Below are 20241 nucleotides of genomic sequence, written 5' to 3'. Positions count from 1 at the left end.
ATATCTTTAGTATTTTCCCTTCTGCATCTGTTGAAAAACAAATGAAAAGTTCACCTTTAACAGCAAGTCTACAACAATGGGCTTAGCAGCAGGAAATGAAGACTGGTAGCTGTTTTATCTATATGCTGTGTAAATGATCTATTTTGCAAGTTTTTCCTGTTTCTAAATTGCTGTTCCTACTTTCCAAAGAATATTTGTGTGTGCATGCACATACCAATTTTGCTTCCTAAACTCCTCTGTAATGCATATTCTACTTCTGTTTTCCTGTCATTTATACAAGCCAGAATGTGTTTCTTGCCATATAATTCACAGGTAATGTAAATTGTGAATTCTGCATTTATCTCCATTGATATGCAAGCTAGCACTGTATATATCCCTATTCTACCAAAGGCCAGGTAAATTCATCCTTCCTTCACAAAATGCCAGCACCAGTATACCATTTGTCACATTTTTGATTCCTTGTCAAATCTCTCTTCTTTCCAGTACAGCTACCTAAAGGCAGTTACTACCAATGTTAAACTTTTACAAAGCAGCCTCATTAATGTGCCAATACGTTTAATTAAAAACAGACTAAACAGCTTGGTTGGGGTTTAACAAAACTCCCAAGCTAGGTTCCTTTTCACACAATGTTGCATAAACTGAAGTGGATATTTATCAAGGTGTCTGCGAGTGAAATATGCAAGAAAGCAGGGACTGCAAAACTGCCAGCTGTCAAAGTACCTGGCCATATCATTCACAGCACCTTGAATATAGCACATCAACAGGTTGTCACAGCCTTAGACTGGGAGTTAACAGGATGGCTGAGCATGTTAAGTTTGCTGTAACGCTATTTTAGTGCAGGCTGATGTTTCGTTTGTGAATATGAAATAAGCACTGAATTTTCTGATTTGGAGAATGTTTTATGGTTAATATTTTGTGTATAATATTCCCAAGGCTCCTCAGACTACTGATATATCTTTGCATCTTAACTGCCCATCTACCCCCCCCCCCCCAAAATTCAGCTATCATCTGCAGGCGTCAATCATCCCTCCAAAAATCATTATAATTACTTTTCAATCTACAAGGTAAACCATCTTAGTTTTATTATTAAAAAAAAGCTAGATTTTTAAGATAAAACTGTTAATATGTGAACTAAAATTAAGTAATCTAATAAGATAAATAATGAAATTAAAAACAATAATTATTGTTAGAAGTAAATCCAGCAAGAATTCAGAAAGTGATTTCTGGGAAGGGCTGGATATTCTGTTCTTCCACCCTTATTCAATTTCCCATTTAATTAAGTTCTATGAAGAACAAAAAATAAATAAATTGAAACTGTCATCACAACTCTGTTATGCTGGTGATCAATTTTTGAGCACCATCTGCTGGTCTGTTTCTGAAACTACTAGATTTCCCAACTGCCAGTAACATCTAGATAAATATCTGTTTGTATTAATTTAACATTTATTTTGTTAAATATTTATTAGAAGTTCCTATGAGTAATGCATTATGATTATACTGGAGAAAACAGAAGAGTTCATCTACTAATAGAAGGTTTTAGAGGAGATGTGTTGGAAAGGTTAAAATAGCTGCTCCCCACACAGGTTGTGATAAGACCGTCACAATGATGTTTTAAGCTGAAAAGGTTTCTTCAGCACATTGAAAATGAAAGCAACTTGGCCAGTGTTTTCATCTTAACGTACCGTGTGTCATCCCTACCACAACTCTTGTCAGCAAGGAAAGAAGTATCACTGCCATCTTTTATTTCTTGCAGATTTTCAGATACTGCCGGACAGAGTTGCAGAGAAATCTACAAGACAGAACTTCAGCCCCAAATGTATCATCATAACTTCCTACTCACCCCTTTCTCCTATCAAGGAAAGGATACAGTAGAATCTGCTTTCCTTGTCTTTCTCCCAACTCCATTCCAGAAGGAGAAAGCCTGATATTTCCTCCAGGACAAGATAACAAGGTCCCATGTTAGGAGCCTAGATTCTGACAGGGTTAGGGATTAGCAAATCTGTGGCCTTCTTCTCTTCTCCATCTCCCCAGATGACTAAATATTTTCTTAATTTTACACTTTAAATGTATTGTAAAAGCTGCACTCACTGTCTGGTAAAGATTGTAAGTTATGTGCAGTTTGAATCATCCTGTAAGGAGTCAACTTTAGAAGAGAGAATTTGAACCTTACCACTTCTTTCCCACTCTTTTGACAAACATATTAAATATGTCACACACATATAATGAGCCAAAATACTTTTAAAATATCAATTTAAATAAAAATTAATTTAACTACCAAACTGAAGGTACAGCCTTCAAGGCATAGATATAAAATGGTGGTCTATTAACGTGCTTTGAATGACTGAATTGTCACAAATACCAATTGAATTATTTATTCATATACCAAAATTGCTTTGTCCACAATATTGTACTCAGTGAGGGTATACTCTATATAACCTTTAATATTTCACAGTAAACTTGTCGGAATAAAATCTTGATTCCTACACTATTCCAACACTTAAACATGTGCTTACTTTGTTCATGGTGAAGTAAATTGGACTGCATTTTTAGCTAACTATGTATGCTCAGGATTGATACTCTGGAGCTCTGCAGAGGCTCACAAAAATTTAAGTCTAAGTAAAAGAGCACACAGAAGGCTACTGTTCATGAATATTTCAGAACTGAAACATGCTTAATACTTCAACAAACATTAGCACTTCATAGAGGAGAAGAAAAATCAAGTTGTTAGTCTGGATCAAAATGAATTCTTAATACTTATCAGTAATTTGTGGGAATCCCAAGAGCATTGATACAGAGTTTCATTTATAAGATTACTGATAGTACAGTTAGTCCAGAAGTGAAGATTCTGGAATAACAAACAGAAATGCTTCTGCAATTCCTTTAACATTTCACTGAAGATATTTTCGCATCAACAAAACAGCAGTTTAAAGGTTTATTTTATGCTCTTTTTTTTCCTAAAGGGGGTAGGTATACTACAAGGAAAAATTTGTAAATAACATTTTATTTATCATAATTGGGAAGTTATTATTACTTTCTAACACAACTTTGTTTAGTTGTCTGATTGTACCTAGTTTTATTCATTTTTTCACACTAGTAACTTCTTTCTCTAGGGTCATACTGGTATTCCTCATTAGCTCATACCAGTCCTACGATACCCTGCCTAGTGCCTACTGGCACTAGCCATGGACTTTGATGTTTTATAATTCTACACTGGCATGATGTTTTATAATTCTACACTGGCATGATCACAAAACATCTCACTTATTACAGGAAATGGCTGGAAGCTGTTGCACAAATTCCTAAACATAATCAAAAGCAAAAATTTATAAAACATTCTAATCTCAGCAACTTAAAATGTAGTCTAGTGAAATGCAGTTTACATTGTTAAATACTGAGTCCCAAGAGAGTTCCCAGCTTACATCTAACAGTAGAGTAACAAGCAACTATAATAACTATAGCTTTTTTTTTTTTTTAATTTTGATTTTTGGCTCTAGCTTGGAAGCATTAACCATCAGTTGGGAGTATTTGCACATTTTCAATGAAGTTCCTTCCTCAGTTCCAGAAAGCTCCTCTTTTGATGTCCTACTAATGTTTCAGGATGTTTTTCTTTTTGCATCCTGCTTTAGTTCCAATGTGTAAGGCCTCTCAGAAGACCCTAAAAGTGTCACAATCTTCCAAGAAAATAATTCACAAGTGAATGTCCATATAAGGAAGAACTGCACCCTAATAAAAGAGGTGAGAACTGATTACAAGCAATTAATAATAGAATGTAGCATGAAACAGAACTCAGGGAACCTTTTACAGCGAAGTACCCAGTTCTTTACTATTATAGATCAAGTTGTGTGTATTAGAGGGTACATTATTCCTATCTGTTAAAGACGACTTGCATTTTAAATGCTTATATCAATATCTGCATTCAGCTGAGGTTTAACAACATAGGCGATGCCAAAGTCAAAGATTAGTTTCAAGTTTCCTTGCTTTCTGCTTTTCCCTGACTTTTTCATCAATAGCTGCAGTGAACTCCAGAGTAGACAGAGGTGACTAAATCAATTCCAAAAGCTTGAATTTGTTTACAGCAAGCAGACTTGTTTCTTTACAAGTCTTAGACTTGTATTTTTAGGCAATACAAGATTAGACATTTCCAGAAAGCAGATAGCAGTATCAGTTATGAATTAAAAATAATCTTTTTTTCTTCTATTTTGCATGTGCAAAAGGAATGAAATAGGGTCTCTTGTCCAGTTTCAAAATGAGTAATTACCCTTTGAAGTATAATGGCATGGGTCTTCAATGCATCTGCAGGATCAGCAGCTATATCATGCCCCAATTAAAACTTCCCACGCTGTCATGTCTCTACCTAAAAAGTCAGAACGCTGATCCAGCTCAATCTCTCCTACGGTCTTTTCCTATTACAGTGCACTATAAACCACTGAATGCAAAAGACCAGGAAAACAGGGCTGAGGGGAGCAGTTATGAGGAAGAAATCTGTATCATGCCATTGACTTCCACCGCTTTTGTAGCTGAACCTAAATTAAAAAAAAATTATCAGTGGCAAATTCAGATTGAGATATGACTGAGAGCGGATGCTGCACATGTAAACAGCTGCAGCCCCTGCTCTACTCCATCATCAGTTCAAACTACATAGCTGGCAAAGAAAGTTCAATTCACTTGTTTTCACTGCAGAACCTAACTTCCAAACAGGCAACTTTAAGCAAAAAACCCATCAAGACCTGGGGCGGACCTTATTTTAGCAAGGACAGTAGGACACTACTACCTGTGTCCTGAGGTCAAGAAATAGCACTTCTACGATTTTTTCTATTTAACTTATTTGCTGAAGACCTTGCACATCTTATTTTCTTCGTCACATCTTCCCTGCAACAAGAGGCCTGCTTCACTTGCCCTCACTCTAACACTTGCAAGGAACATTATGTACATAGAAGTCAAGACGTGTACAGGGTATCAATATACAACTGTGGGTAAACAACTAAATGACCAAAAACTTTCGGCACTGATCGGTCTTCTACGTGCAATATTGTTCCCATTATTTATACCATCCTATAGATGATTTTCAATTCTGCCTCTATCATTCCAAAAAAAAAAAGGCTTGTTTTTTTTCTTTGTACCTCACTGAACTGCTCCAGAACACTTAACAGAAAAATTATATTTTCAGAAAATAAAAAAGTTACTTGTGATATCTGTGATAACAATTGACAGAACAGTACCCAAAAGATAATATTAATTATTTTGAAGTGAAAAGAAAGGGTAGGTTATCTGAAGTTATTACAGAAGTTCAGCTTTGCAAATGGAAGACATGGAGCCATTTTCAGCTGTTCCATCTCAGATTAAATACAATTTCAACAAACTAAATTAAGTTTTGGTGCATTTCACATTCTCTGCTAATGCACTATACAGATTGTAAATACAGCAGAATTTGGTAAACAGTCTGCTACTGAAAAAAAAATCTTCCATTATCACCACCACACAAACCTAATATTCATAAAAAAATTGAGCACATGTCCATAGAGGCCTCCATAATGACCAAAATAAACTGTGCCTAAAGTATTTCACCTAGCAGTGAAGACAAAAGCTATGCCCTTCTTCTACCTAATCAACTGGTATTTCCAATCCAGCCATTTAGCAATCAGATTGATTTTCAAAGCCATTCCATAGTGCTTAAGGTCATTAGCTGAATGTAAATTATAATTACAATAAAGCATTGAATTACAAACTCAAAAACTTATTTCCTTCACTGGCCTTGTTAGTAGAATTTAGAATTTTAGAATTGTTAGCCAATTCTAAAAAAATCCAAACAAATGTTGCTACAGACCAGAACTCAAGAAGTATTTTTTTTTTTTTTAAATTAGAAGTCCTTGTAACAGATCTACTATAAAAATAAGCCTTCTGTGCATTGTGCTTGTTTTACTCCACAAGAAAGGGGTTCTTCCTCCTTCCTGCTATGGGAATGTGTTCAGTCTCATGTTTTGTACTTAAAATATATTTGTTCAGTCTATCACTTCTGCGTTTTTCTCTCTACCTTCTATTCAGTGTTCACACCAGACACAGAGTCCAATTACAAACTCACACTACATTTTTGTTTGCTCGTCACAAATACTAAATAGTTAAATCCTTTCCCTATCAGATCCAGTTAATGTGTGTGATGAGATAAAAACTGTGAAAAAAATATGTAGAATAGTGTCCATTTAGCAAACCTACTCCATTTTGCCCCCTCCACAGAAAAACTTCTGGAGGAAGGAAAATTCCATTTCTAGGGAGTCCCTGGTAATATATGGGTTTTGCCCATCTGCCAAGACTTCAGTAGAAAATATTTTGAAAATGTCTGCAATTAATAAGATGCAGACTGTTCTAGAAAGTAAGAAACTGTCTGTGCAGCTCCCGTAGGAATGGCAATAGTACATCTGGTGTCCTGAAATGCCTTCTTAGCTGGAAAGAAGGAATTCGGAAGAAATAGTGAGTCATACTATCAGCTTTTGATGTGAAAACCCTGCTAGTGCATGCTTGTGGAACTTTGCTGTTCTTCCTCTGCCTTGACTCCATTAAGACCTGTCACTGCAGCATGTTTGGATTTGAGGATATTGCCAGCACTCCGTCCTTCTTCTGCGCACAGTGCATTTCTGGATGTTTGAAGTACTATGATAGTGGTGAGATCCCAATGAATTTGACAAAACTAGAATGAACAGTTTGCACTAAGAAGCCAAAAAAAAAAAAAGAAATATACTGAGCCAAACAAGAGGTTGTGATTTATTTGGTAAATAAACTATGCTAAAAGCCTCTAGCTTACCAATGAACCAGTGTTGTAACTACAAAGCTGAAGCATACTCTTCAGTGCAAAAGTCTGTCCAATACTACAACACAAGTTGTAACTAGATTTTGTAACTAGCTTTCGTTCATTCTCAGTGAGCTCCGTTAAAGCTGGCAGCTTGTATAAATTGCTGCTTTTGCCTTATTTGCTTAGTCAAAGAAAGACGAGTTTTGGAAGCTAAAATTAAATATGTTCAACTAGTAATTCTTTAAGGTAGTTGAACTTTCTTTGGCATCATGCTTCCTTTTAAGGTTAAATCTTTCTTTACTACTGCATTTGAATTTCTGTGCTGTCATATTTAAGACTTTTTTTTTATTACATATATATATCCTTAAATGCTTTATGTACTTCCTTTGATGATAGCTACAACTCTGTCTTTGGGAGTTTTATTTGTTTCCAAAACACGTTATGACTATTTATTGTGACTATTTATTGTGACAATAAAAAGGTGCTTATTTCTTTATTCAGACCTCCTAGGTTGTAAGAAAGGATATAGGAGGTTATTATTTGCAGTTTCAATAAAGAAAAGTTACACTAACAATATCAGAAAGGAAGGACCCATAGCTTCTATAAAGCCATTAGCCAAACTGCTGTTAAATAAGTTCCGGCATCCATAATGTTTGACTTCTCTTCTTACAGTATACTTATATCTGGGAGAGTCTCACCTTCATCTGGCAAGTTTATGATTGAAAATCAGTGAGCCATCTATGATTATATGGTGAAATGAATGCAATTAGTTTTGGCAAAAGAAATTTAAGAGCAAAAGAAACTTTACCAGCAACACAAACATTTAACTGCACATTACTACCTCAGCCTTAACACTTTTCAGGTTACAAAGCATCAAAAACCAAGTTCTTTAAATCTTCATTTCCAAGTTAATAAGACATAGAAAGTCTCACCCATCATAAAAAAAAGGTAAACGTGAATTAATATCAAGATAGACTCAGTAGAATCTTAAGTTGAAGAGGCAATACTACAATGCATCCTACAGATTATTCCACTGACTCATACTCAAAAGCAAGGATTACAATTAATACTTTAAACAAGGTAACATACTTCAAGCAAAAGAAATTAAAAGAATCAGAGTAACAGAAAAGCTCACAAGTCTTTTCTGATTTATCAGAAATATCTTCAGCAGCTATCATGAGGAAGTATTAACTAAGTTTAACTCCATTTCATGTGGAAGGAAAGGAACATATTCAGTGACTACTCACACATCTAAGACCAAATGAGCTATTTCACTCCATCTAAACTAGTGAAAAATATTCTGTTAACAGTAGCAGATGCCTGTACAGCAGATGAAGCATCACCCTCAAAGCTGACTCTAGGTAGAGAAATTAAAGAATTGCACTACCATTTCTCTCAAACAGCTTTACAACATAGGGGGAAAGAGGAAAAAAATAAAAAAATAAAAATCCACCCTCATAAAAAAACCCTCAGCCTCCCAAACAAGCTCAAGCTACACATGCCTGGTGTGTATCAGTGCTACAGGCTAGTTTCAGAACTAAGTAAGGTTATGAACATAAAAGTCAAGCTGTGATTGTTACGCATATCATTTTCTTCTCTATCAATCTTAGAATTTGTACAAAGAATGTTTACCTCAATCTTTTAAAATTCACATATATGGACAGATTCATGCAAAATCTTTTAATAAGAAAACCAATAATTGTAACAATTACAGCTGAATTATATCAGTTACAGTTCCATTGTAATACAAAATTGCCCTTAACTGGAAAGCCAGTACAAGGGATGCTTTCAGCACTAAAGAACTAAAGAACAGTTATTGCAAAATCAAATACAGAATTAGGTGGTTTTTTTTTTTTTTTTTTTTTTTCCAATTTAACCACACAGGTTCAAGACACAGAGAGAGCCAGACATACTCTTTTTCAGGACTTAAAAAAAAAAAACATAATACAGTATGCTAATAAATATACATTTAATCATTACAAAATTAATAAAAATTAAGGAAAATTAATAAAAGCAATGAAACATGGGAAGCGTTTACATTCCTACACATTTCACCTATAATTTTTAAGCTGCATTGGTGACTCACTAACGTAAATTAAGCTTTTTTGGAAGGTTTTCAAGTTAAACAAGTAATGTCAGCTGCAAGGCACCTTTGAGAATTTGTTTCAACAGTTAAAAGCTAAGTTTTTAATCAGAAAAAGGATAGCAACATAAAGTATATAAATACGGTTTTACAGATTAAAATTATTAGTGCATAGGAAAACATAAAATCTTTGTTCCAGGCACCTTTAAACTGGACTATATGGCTTGCTGGAAGACACACCTGATCTCATTCAGATTGGCGTGTTACCTAAGGGGGAAGTGTACTGTTGTGAAAAGAAACATTACTAGAGAAGCAGTAGAACATTTCTTTTCCATGGCTACATTCCAGGGGATGCAAAAGAGTCAAAACAAACCCAACTGTCATCACTAGCCCACCAATAACAAGAATCAGGCAGGATATGAGGTTATCCGAATGGTTCCACCGCTCTTTGGACAGCCTTAGATAACACGCTGTTGGGATGATAAAAACAAGTGGGGTAGCACTCAGAACTCCCTGTGTGTGGGAAACAACAAGAAAACCCTTTTAAGCATGTATATTTAGACCTGAAGAACAAAAATCTGAATTTGTAAATAGCCATGAATAGACTGACGCAACAGTAAAGCTGGATAATAGAGGCCTTTTCCAGTATTGCTAAATAATTTTCTTTTCCAAGTCACATATAGACATATATGTGCACACATAGTTAAATAGGTTCATTATACCAACATTCAGATATTTGGCCCAAATAGGCACATATGGATGCACAAATATACATAATTTTATTGGTTTATATATACACACATGCAAATTTTCTGCACTTGCAGTGGAAAAAAAAAAGGAAAGAAAAACAATGGAAAAGAAATTACCAACAGTTACCATGAATAAGAAACCAAACCAAGTGGACCACTGTTTATTTTGAGACAGTTATAATTTGGAAAGAATTAACTCAGGGGAAACTATGTAGGTAATTATTTCAGATAGACAGTAATTGGATAGCTTATCTGAATATTCAGGCTGGTTCTATAATATTAGTCCAAGCATGTTCTGCTAAATCATTGCTACAGAATCACTTATTACTGCTCAGTTGGCAGATAAACTGCACTGTGGTTCAGAGCAATGTACACGTACTTACACGTATCACATAGTGTAAAGAATAAGCCCCTCGATTTTGTTCCATCAGTTTCAGGTAAGTGTGCAATATATGGCTTTCAATTGTCATTGAATGCATGGACAGGGATGTAAAAAGCCAATTCTAAAATAATTCCATAAAGAAAGGCTGCACTTAAAAGTTTTCTCCAACTTCTAACTATATTTTTCACATCTGATTTATTTATTAAAAATAGCTGACATGAAATTCAAGGTAAAATATTACAAATGATGTATATTACAAATGAAGTTTAGAATAAATGTAGATTAGATTTTTAATTATTTCCTTTGTTAAAACTTCCTTTTTCAGTTATACTATTTACAACCACTGAACAATTCCTTTTTTTTCTGCTAACGCTTCTATCTGAGTACTATGCTGAATTGCATAAGTTTTTTAGTAGAGCTACAGATTTTTCTAAGTTGTCTTTTATAAAAAAAAAAGTGATTTATTAAATAGAAGAGTATGCAGGTTCACTTACATTCAGCTCTAAAACTATTCCAAGGCAATCATACACTAACGATACACCAGTTGCCACAGCAATGATAATTACTGTCACAACAATATGGAAAACGGTTGAGAGGTTCCCATGGAAAAACACATTGGCAATCACCTGAAACAGAACCACAGTTTTAAACCTTGAATTTGCTCTTTATTTTAACAGCCAGCTTATAACAAATCTTCTAACGTTAGGAAGCTAAAAAAGTGGGTGAGAAAATACTCACTGAACTTTGAATCTTGCTTCAAGAAAACATCATCTGCTTCCAAAAATAACTCATAGAAAGCATTACTAAAATCGCAGAAAACTTTCAATACTGGCTTAGTTACATCTGCAGGATTTATTTTCCTCTCATTTTCCTGCTACAGAACAAAACCACTTGCAACCACTGATTGAACAGATGGATTTCCTAGAGATACTTTCACCCAGCAAAGCTAGTAAGCGTGGTTAATGTATTATTTTTAGCTATTCAACATAATGTCTACAGTAACATTTATACCAAAAATGGAATTTTATGCAGACTTTATAGCTGTTGTTAATATATTAGGTAACATTATAATTAGTGTAACATAATATTACCAGAATCTCAACAGTACAAATAGTACCCTCATATTCATTGCATCAGCAGAATAGTATCTGTTGATATTTATTACAGACCAGCCATTGACTTCAGCCACAACATGTATTAATAATGTTCTTGCATTATTAATAATATCAACATTGTTAAAGGGAGAACGTAATAAATGCTTACCTCTCTGGTCACAAAACATTCAAGGGGGAAGGTCAAAATTACAGTAACTCCATAACAAAACCTCCCAAATGTAGCAAGGTTGTCATCTCTACAGTAGTTTTCAAATATATCTCCTGAGGCATAGCAAAACATTGATTAGTTTGAACTCATCTCATTTGCAAATTGAAGTGTAAGTTAATGGAGTCACTAGAGTAATTGAGACTTTCTGTTCCCCTTTCCTGATACATCAAGAAAGTCTAGTTACAGTCAAGTTATGTTCAGGAGGAATTTTCATCTTAACTTGCTGTTAGCAGTGTTTTTATTTGAAGTAGTGTTTATCTTTCAAAAATATTTTAATATATTTTAATATATATGCTGTCCTCTCCTTAGCATCTATTTCATATGAAATGCTGGTTTTTAACTCAGTACAGGACAGAAAAAGCTCGTACATAAAATATTTAATTTAGAATGTAAGTCATCTAACAAGAACAGTTAATACTAGGAAGGCCAGGGAGTTACCTCTGAATAATTGCATCTCCCTGATACTATCTAATCATAGCTGGTAAGCTGCAATGAAGATTTTCAAATATTCTGACCCTGAAAGCCCATTATAAATATATATGGATTATTAAGCAGTAAATCTTTTTATATCTAGCAACTAAAGCATTGCAAGAGAATTTAGATCATCTTGTTTAGTGGTTACAGCAAAGAATCTGGAATCATGATCTACCAGGCACAAGAAAAACCGCAAGATAGTAGTCAGATGATGTACCACATCTTTTCTACCTGTTTATTATACTGTCTTATGGTTTACCACTTTCAGGATCATAACGGCACTGAAGAAGGAATAGGATGTGCTTCAAAGAAGATATCTGGAAGATTTTGACAGGAGATACAGAAGGTAAGATGGAACCTGTCTACAGCAGAATCATATGTTGAGGGATAGCTGCAGTCAGCACTCTCTATATTTGAAATATCTCAAGCCAGTTTGCACTTAGTCTGCCTACAGTTGTGTCTAGGCCAGCAAATTAGGCTGTACAAACAGTACTGGAAGGAGGAAAAAAGGAGAACAGATCAACTAGTAACCCCCACCCCACAATTTCTCTGTTCTCAGCTAAATGCTGCTTTTCTTTACAAAAGGAAAAAAGCTCAGAAGCATTCTCCCACAATTTGGAATAACACTATAACAGAAAAGCTGATTGTTTATGCAATGTGTATTTTTCCCTGAGGAACTAATGTGCTGAACAATATAATGCATTTTCTTCCAAAAGCACTTTTTCCATTTCTTTTTAAACAAAATCACATAAAATAGTATAATTATCAGTACATGTTATTTATATATTACATTAATATATATACACACATACACAGAGACGTGACAATAGCATTAGTTACACTAAAATGGCTGTTGTAATGATAGAAAATATCTTTAAGTCAGAGCTAGGATGCTATATTTGCACAGACAGGAGAAGATACGGAAGAATGTACAGAAATGTGTATCCAGGCACCCTAACAAAAAATCAAAGCAAGTTTTTCTTCTTCCTGCTCTCTTTGTTAAAGGACCATGTGGCTAAATTACAGCTGTTTAGTCCTCATAAGTATTTGGATATGGAAACATTCAAAGGCGATTTTCAGTGGTAAGCCTTCCACTTGGGAATCTGACACCTATTAACATATAGCTCACATCTTTGTATCTTGTTTTGGTTGATGGGTAACTACAAGGAATGTCTGTCCTAGCTGTTTCTGTCCACGGTAGATGTAAAAATGCCAAGATCGTACTAAGGTATTATAAACAGAACTCAGAAATTAAGTGTAATGACTATAGAAAGCACCAAAATTGAGGGATTGAGCAGTTTACCTTCTGTGTATCCTGTAAAAGTCATGTACCCACACGCAGCAAATAGTACACTGATAACAACAGCAAGGGAGACAGACACATGTGTGATTCGAGACCAGTTGTTTAACGTGGGTTCTTCCAGAGAGCCATATATTAAAAAGCTGTTATGGTGGCAGATGAATGCTGAAACACACATGACATTTAAAGCAAATATATGAATTCATGCACATACACGTATAAAATAAATTAATGGAGTATATATTTCAAGGTAGGGGAGACAACGCAGTTTGATACCATTTATTATTAAATATGAATATTAAATCTGCACTGAATAGCAAAGATAAATGGCTTGAACTTTCACTTAATTGATTTGATGCAGGTTCATATTCATCCTGGGATGATTCTGATTACATTACCCTAAAATGCCATGTTGTTTCTTCCCACTCCCCTATCCATATCTGCATTCCACTTAGAGTTCTTTCTGCTCTTTTGCACGAGAACCCAATAGCACTTCAGAGATTCTTTCAAATCCACAGAACCATTTGCTACTTTCAGACATCCTATGACATCCATTTTAGACAGCATCAAACATAGGGAGGCCTCATATTACAGCATTAACAAGAAGTGAGATACAATGTCCCCCAGGCAGAATGGGTTTTACAATGACGATAACAGAGGTGAGTTGAAACTCATCTGAATGGTTCATTGTTGAAAATGGGAGGAGACAGGCACTCTATAAGGCCTCACTCTATAGTGAATGTATGCATCTCAGTCCAATACCTTTCTGTTACAGTTTACCCAAGAAAATGCAGACTGATCATAGCCTTCCCGGTTTAGGAATTAGACTAGCATTACTGATACAGGTGCTTTAAAATATGAACTATAAAGTGGATTCACATGTGCCACACTGCTATCTCTGCTACAGCAGCAACAGCTTCTATGGCAGGATGGACAACAGATTGTTGTAATGTCTTAAATTCTAACAACTAAGTTCACCTATGGATAATACAAAAATCAATTCCAGCTTTCCGTAAACAAGCTTAAAATGAATATATATAATAAAAAAGTACAGTTAAAAATACACAATTTCTAGGTTAATAAAAATCAAATAATTTTTTTTTACAGTTGAAGACTGAAAATATAAAAAAAAGACTTACCAAATGACATCACCCCAATGGCTTGTACTGCATTTGATTTTGCAAATATCCATGCATTTTCTGATTTGGGTCTAAAACAGAATTTAATATATTACACTCTTTTCAACCATCAATTACAAAAAATAATTTTAAATACTATGCTGTAATACAGAATTACTAGTCAGAACTCCAGAGCTATCTGAATTAGGCTAGTATTCATCAACAATAAGCTGAAACCAGGGAGATGCCCTTCTCACCTTTCCTGTTTTGATTAAAGTGTTCCTGGAACCTGTTTTTTTTGCAGCCCAAACTGTCAGCCTGTTTCAGCAGCCAGTTCTGTAAATAAACTCTTCAAGTCATCATTTATCAAGAAACAGTAACTGGGAAGGTAAAAGCTGTTACTGATTCTGGCTGAGGTTATCTCAACCCAAAATCTCCTCAGACTATTCAGAGGCAATTTTTTCCTTTGAATTTGCAAACGTAATTCATGGAGTGCAGAGATACTTTTTCCCTAGGTCACAAATCAAGTGAGGCAGTCTGTCTTTATTTACACCTGTTTCAACTACTCCTCATCTTAAAGGAACTGTGCTAGTTCCCAAAGGAGTGACAAAATAAACTTTAAGAAAGTGTATGGAGACTCTTATTATCAGGCAAGAATGTAATATCCTCTATATCTGCTCCTCTAAGTTATGCCCACAGTTTTGGGCTTTGTTAATAGTAAACCTTAGAGGAGGACAACAGAAAACTGTCAGCAATCTTCATTAAAACCCACTTGAAATACAATCAAATTCTCTGAACAAAGAACCGAAAGGAATGAAAGAGAATGGCAGGAAGTATTCATTGCCAGACCCGCAGTTTGCTAAAAATATCAAATGAAATTCAATATCCAATGAAGCCTTATATTTGTAATATTGAAGCAAAAAGCATGGGTGCAGAGAAATTTGCCTTTAAAAAGTGTGCTGCTACTATGATTGCTCCATTTTTACTTAGAGGGAAAGCAGCTGCCACCTGAGGCCTTAGCTGCTATCTTCCTGCTGCCCTACAAAGCAGTATGACAGTCACACCAGTTCTGTGAAGGTAACACTGGGAGCTTTGTCTCTCCTTCTGGTAACTAGGTGGTTTTGACAGCCATAGTGGTACACGCTATGGTAGATTTCATTGCTGCCAAATTTTTAAACACGATTAGAAAAAAAGTAGTAGTTTTTGTTAGTTTCCTGTTTGAGAACTCAGATCTCACTATATCTTGAGAACTCAAGTAGTCATGTCTTCCCTCTCCATATTAAAAACCTGATTTCCAGCATCCGATGTGCATTCAGCTTAGACTTACAACAACTTTTAGGCTCTTAAGCTGTGGTTGCTATAACCTTAATTTCAAGGTCAAACAGGACCTGAACATCAAAATCAAGCTCAGTTTTTTTCAGCTTGGATGCATTATACATTTTTGACTAGACTAGATTTCTAGTCTTAAGCAGCTGAATATGGCCCTCCTAAAATATTCTCAGATTCAGAAGCAATATAGATGTAATAAACACTGTGAATGAAATAGATATTGTGCATTTGTTTTATGAAATAGATCTGACCAGCTACAGCTGCTGCAGTTCATTATATAGAGTAGCTTCCTTTACTGATTTGAAATCAGTTGCATCAAGTTAGAGATGTCTGTGGATAATTCATATTCATAATTTTGAATGTCTTTTTCAGGAAACTATTCACATCTCATAGACAGTAATATTACAAAAAATAGACTATAGGAAACAAATCTTAAAACTGTTCTGTTCTATAACCACTAGAGGTCAGCTTTGAAATCAAACAGAAAATGAAAATTTGTCTTATATTATCCTTTGACAATAGATTTTTTTTAAAGTTAGCTTATCGCTTTTCTATTCATAAGAATTTAAGATTATCTAATGCCCTGTAGAAAGAATATTTCTAAAATGCACAGAAATAAAGAATGCTTTTATCTGAAACACCTCTTGATCAGACACCCATAACAGCTTCAAACTTCTTTTCTGTGAAAATAGCACATCCCGTGCAACAATATAGCCATATTATAAACTCCCTATAAATAGGATTTAAACATCAGAATGGAAAAAGCATGTAGATTTCAGTTGTAACATCTTGGAAAGTGACCAGATAATTTAGGAAAACATCAGGAGCTAGTTTTCCACCTGCATAGCAATAGCATATGCGCTGGCAATATGCAGACTGAAATAACGCTTTGTGGATGAATAGTAAACCAGATTAGGAGTACTATCTTGGAGGGAGCTGAGCGGCAAAAGAAAAAAATCCTGCTTATTTATCAATGTAAGAAGGTAAACTCCTTCCCTTTCCAGACCTGTGATTTGAACATCGTCAGCGGATTGCCATGTCTTAGAACGCACATTGGTATGGATGATGAATGCAACAGAGCATGACTCAGTATTTCTTACAATAAGTTATATACTCCTGCAGGTTATTTGAAAAGCATTTTCAGACCTTGGGAATAGAGACCTCCCACAGATATGCTACATAAATAACAAGTGAAAGTAACATGCTAATGGGAATCTGTTTGAAATAACAAATATCAAAATTCAAGCAACGTATTTGCGTAACAGACTTCCATACAATATATGCTTTTAGGTCAAAAACAAATGTGTTCACAAAGACTTGAGAAATTCACAAAGAAAAAATCCGTTAGTGAATATCATGGTCTAGATATAAGAACACTAGCCACATACAGATGAGGGTAAACATACATAAAATTTATATAAATGTTTGTCTGCGTAGACAGACATACACAGGCTGACAGAGTATCAGAAGAATACCAGGTAACTCTATACCTGTTCGAGTCTTTCGATCCTGCTGCTGCTGTTAAAGACAGGTCCTTGTCAAAAGGAAGAAAAACAAACAAAACTTTATTCTGACCCAGTTTGACCTACTTTCTTGCTAGGAATTGTTAGGGGATGATTTCAACTGCTGCTTACAAGAATAGCAGTAGCTGTGAATATCCATGAATGATAAAAATAGCTAGCTTACTGCTCCACGCTCCGTGTATAAAAACCACAGGCTATGCCTGCACAATTTTTTTTTTTCATGCCGGAGAAGCAGCAGGAGGATGAAACAAACGTTTGTGATGCTAAATGCTCTTGGTTAAAGCTGTGCTATCTGTAATATAAAGTAGTTGAAATACAACACAAAAGTTGAGAGTATGTAACTCTGATTCTTGGAACAAAAATAATAGAAGATTGAACAAAAAAAAAGACTTTCCAAGGGAGATACCGGCCGGGAAAATCTCTCAGCTGGAAGTAAGACAACAGCAAGACAGGCTGACAATTAGAATCATCAGTGGCAAGGTGGTGAAACCTAGTGGTGAAGAAAGCCTAGTGGTTAATAAAATAAGGCTCTACTCAGTCTTCAGTATACTTAAGGAAAAGTATAGCATAATAAGCATGCTAGTGAGTTTAAAAATGTTAAAAGTGTTTTGAAGAGATTGGTGTTTACCAATGTAAGAACAGGTAGGAAAATATGAAAAGAACAAACACGCCATGCAAAAGCTAAGAGTTCCTAAAGGGGTAAAGGCATTTCACATCCAGATCCTGAGTAAGAGTCAGGCAAAATTGTTTGGCAGCCTACAACAGAATGTCTTCTATCTTGTGTAAAACATTTACAGTAGACTAGTCCCCATCACAAGATCTATGCTATGCAGAAATTTTCTGTCACTTATGTAGAAATGCTGCCAAACGCAGTACAGCAGAGTGCATCAGAAACAAAATATCTTAAAACAGAGTAAGAGAAACCTACATCCCTGATCTCAATCCCGCCAACAGGCACAAAGCACTGACTAAAATAAAATACAGTTTCTAGACAGGAAATGAAGTTATGCATTTGAGAGGGGAGCTACATGTTGGAATGAGCAAAACACTTCAATTGTTTTGGATTGAAGAACAGTGACAGACCACAAGTTTATTTTAACTGCTGGTTTGCACCTCATCAGGGAATACATGGGAGATAAATTCACGTTTAATTCAACGACGTAGACACAAAAATGTAAAATTTAATGCTATTGTAAGGTAAAACATTTGTTGTTTCAATTTAAACTTTTAAATTTAGAGATACTGAATATAACTTCAATCAATATAATGGAACATAACACATCAGCTTTGAATCTCACATTAAATAAAGTCACCTTGTTTTTTAAAGGACATAGACAAGGTAAAACAATAAATCAGCCCCTCTTAGTTACAGCTGCTTTAATCCCCTTTTTTCCTTAATTAACAACTGACAGGTCTGTAAATGTATGGTAGCTTAGGTTTTTTTGTTTGTTTGTTTGTTTTAATTTCACCAAATTGAAGTTTAGTTTTGCTAACTGTTGGCTTATTCATATGAAGGAAAGAATCAACTTTCTACTTTCAAGTTATTGTACTGAACACTTGGTGTTTCATCCCTTTGATCAGCTACCATTTAAGTAATTCTCATGTCCTATTTATGCGTAGCAGATGCTCTTGAAGTTTTTCCTGTAGCTTTATGTATTATGCAGACACTGACATCGTGACATTCTTCCCAAAAGATGATCAAATTTGTCTATCTTTATAAGATACATAAAGTATTTCTTTTTACAGCAAGGAATGTTAGTTTCATTTCTGAACCATGAAGTTACTTTACACAGTATTAAGAAGTATCCATAGACATCTACAGTTTGAGTTATTTCTAATACATTGGTTTTGATCATAGTAGAAAAACACCCAGCCACCAGCAGGGGGGAAATAAAGCTAGGAATAGATCATCTGAATGTATTTTTATCTAACATCTTAAACTATTGAGAGTACACTCTGGGTCCAGAACACTGAATTTTATTTGCAGACACATTATGTCCTTCAGACAACAATAGCCACAAGAATTATATTAATCACAAGCAAAACAAGAAAAGAGTAGCTTAGCTTAACTTGTTATAAGAGAAAGTAAAATAAACCAAATAATACTTCAACAGAAATTAGTTATTGTTTTCCCCTGAGAGCTAACAAGAAAGTAACACTCCCAAAATGTCCCTGAACAACTCCCTCAACTCCCACAGCAATTAAAAAATAAAACAAAAATGCAACACTCCAAAGACTCATAATTGCTGCTTACAGTTTCAAACACATCAAATCATTACAAACAATAGTATTGTTGCTTTGCTGATGGTCTAACACAGCAGAAGGTTTCTGGAAGGGAAATATTCTGTTACCTTAATATTACTTTCCACTAGAACCTGAATGGCATTTAAACAAAATTACAGTTTATCATTCCCAGATAATCTTGTTGCACCCCTTAACACAAAGTAATCTTCACTTTCAAAAATCTGAAGTAAAAGGTAAGTGAAAAGTGTTCAGAGTAATTATCAAGGTGGGAAGACGTTTGAATGGGATTCCACTAGACACTAATCTGAATCCAATACTTCTGAATGTATTCAATAGTAACTCAGAAGATGGATCAAAAAGCATCCTTTGTAGAAAGCATGAAACGTGCAATTAGCACAAACATGCTAGATAACAGGCTGGAAAAAAAAATCAGAAATATGTTGACGAATGGAAAAAATCAGCTGATAAAGTAGGATTCAGTACTTCAACAACAAATTCTACAGTTACGCAGTTACAGATTTCATGAGAATGAGATGGGGAGGGAGGGGGGAGAGGGACACGACTATACCACAACCCAAACTTCACAAGAACAGAGTGAAAGAAAGGAAAGACTGCTACCTCACTGTTCTGCAGAGGAGACGGCTCAGTGTTTCTATTAGGTTACAGACTGGACGCATGTCCACAACACCATGCCATTTTGCAAAAAGGCAAACATCAACCCAGGCTATATAAACAGGAACATGACAATCCCCAAAAGATAGTGAAAGGGACCTCAAGATACTTTGCATGTAAGATACATCAGACAATGCAGCAGGGGCACCACAATCTTGTTTCCGTTTACAGAGAAGTTAAGGCAGCCATTTAGAATGATTAGAGGTATAAGAAATGACAAGATAAGACACTAATGGAAATGTTTGTTTAGTCTATAGAAA

At 35.1% G+C, this 20241-nt stretch overlaps 1 protein-coding gene across 1 annotated transcript in view; it reads right to left on the bottom strand.

Annotated features, from left to right (window-relative positions):
• The window catches only part of COBLL1 (cordon-bleu WH2 repeat protein like 1), a 127484-nt gene that overhangs the window by 97098 nt on the left and 10145 nt on the right, over window positions 1-20241 (bottom strand). Inside the window, exon 7 of the mRNA XM_080601169.1 lies at window positions 14235-14305. Within this exon, the coding sequence (XP_080457295.1) occupies window positions 14235-14305 (71 nt within the window). The remainder of the gene's footprint in view (window positions 1-14234; window positions 14306-20241) is intronic.

This window comes from Anser brachyrhynchus (assembly GCF_964034855.1).
Source record: "Anser brachyrhynchus genome assembly, chromosome: 7".
NCBI lineage: Eukaryota > Metazoa > Chordata > Aves > Anseriformes > Anatidae > Anser > Anser brachyrhynchus.
Note: the sequence above shows the minus strand (reverse complement) of the source record. Positions and strands in the feature narration are given on the sequence as shown.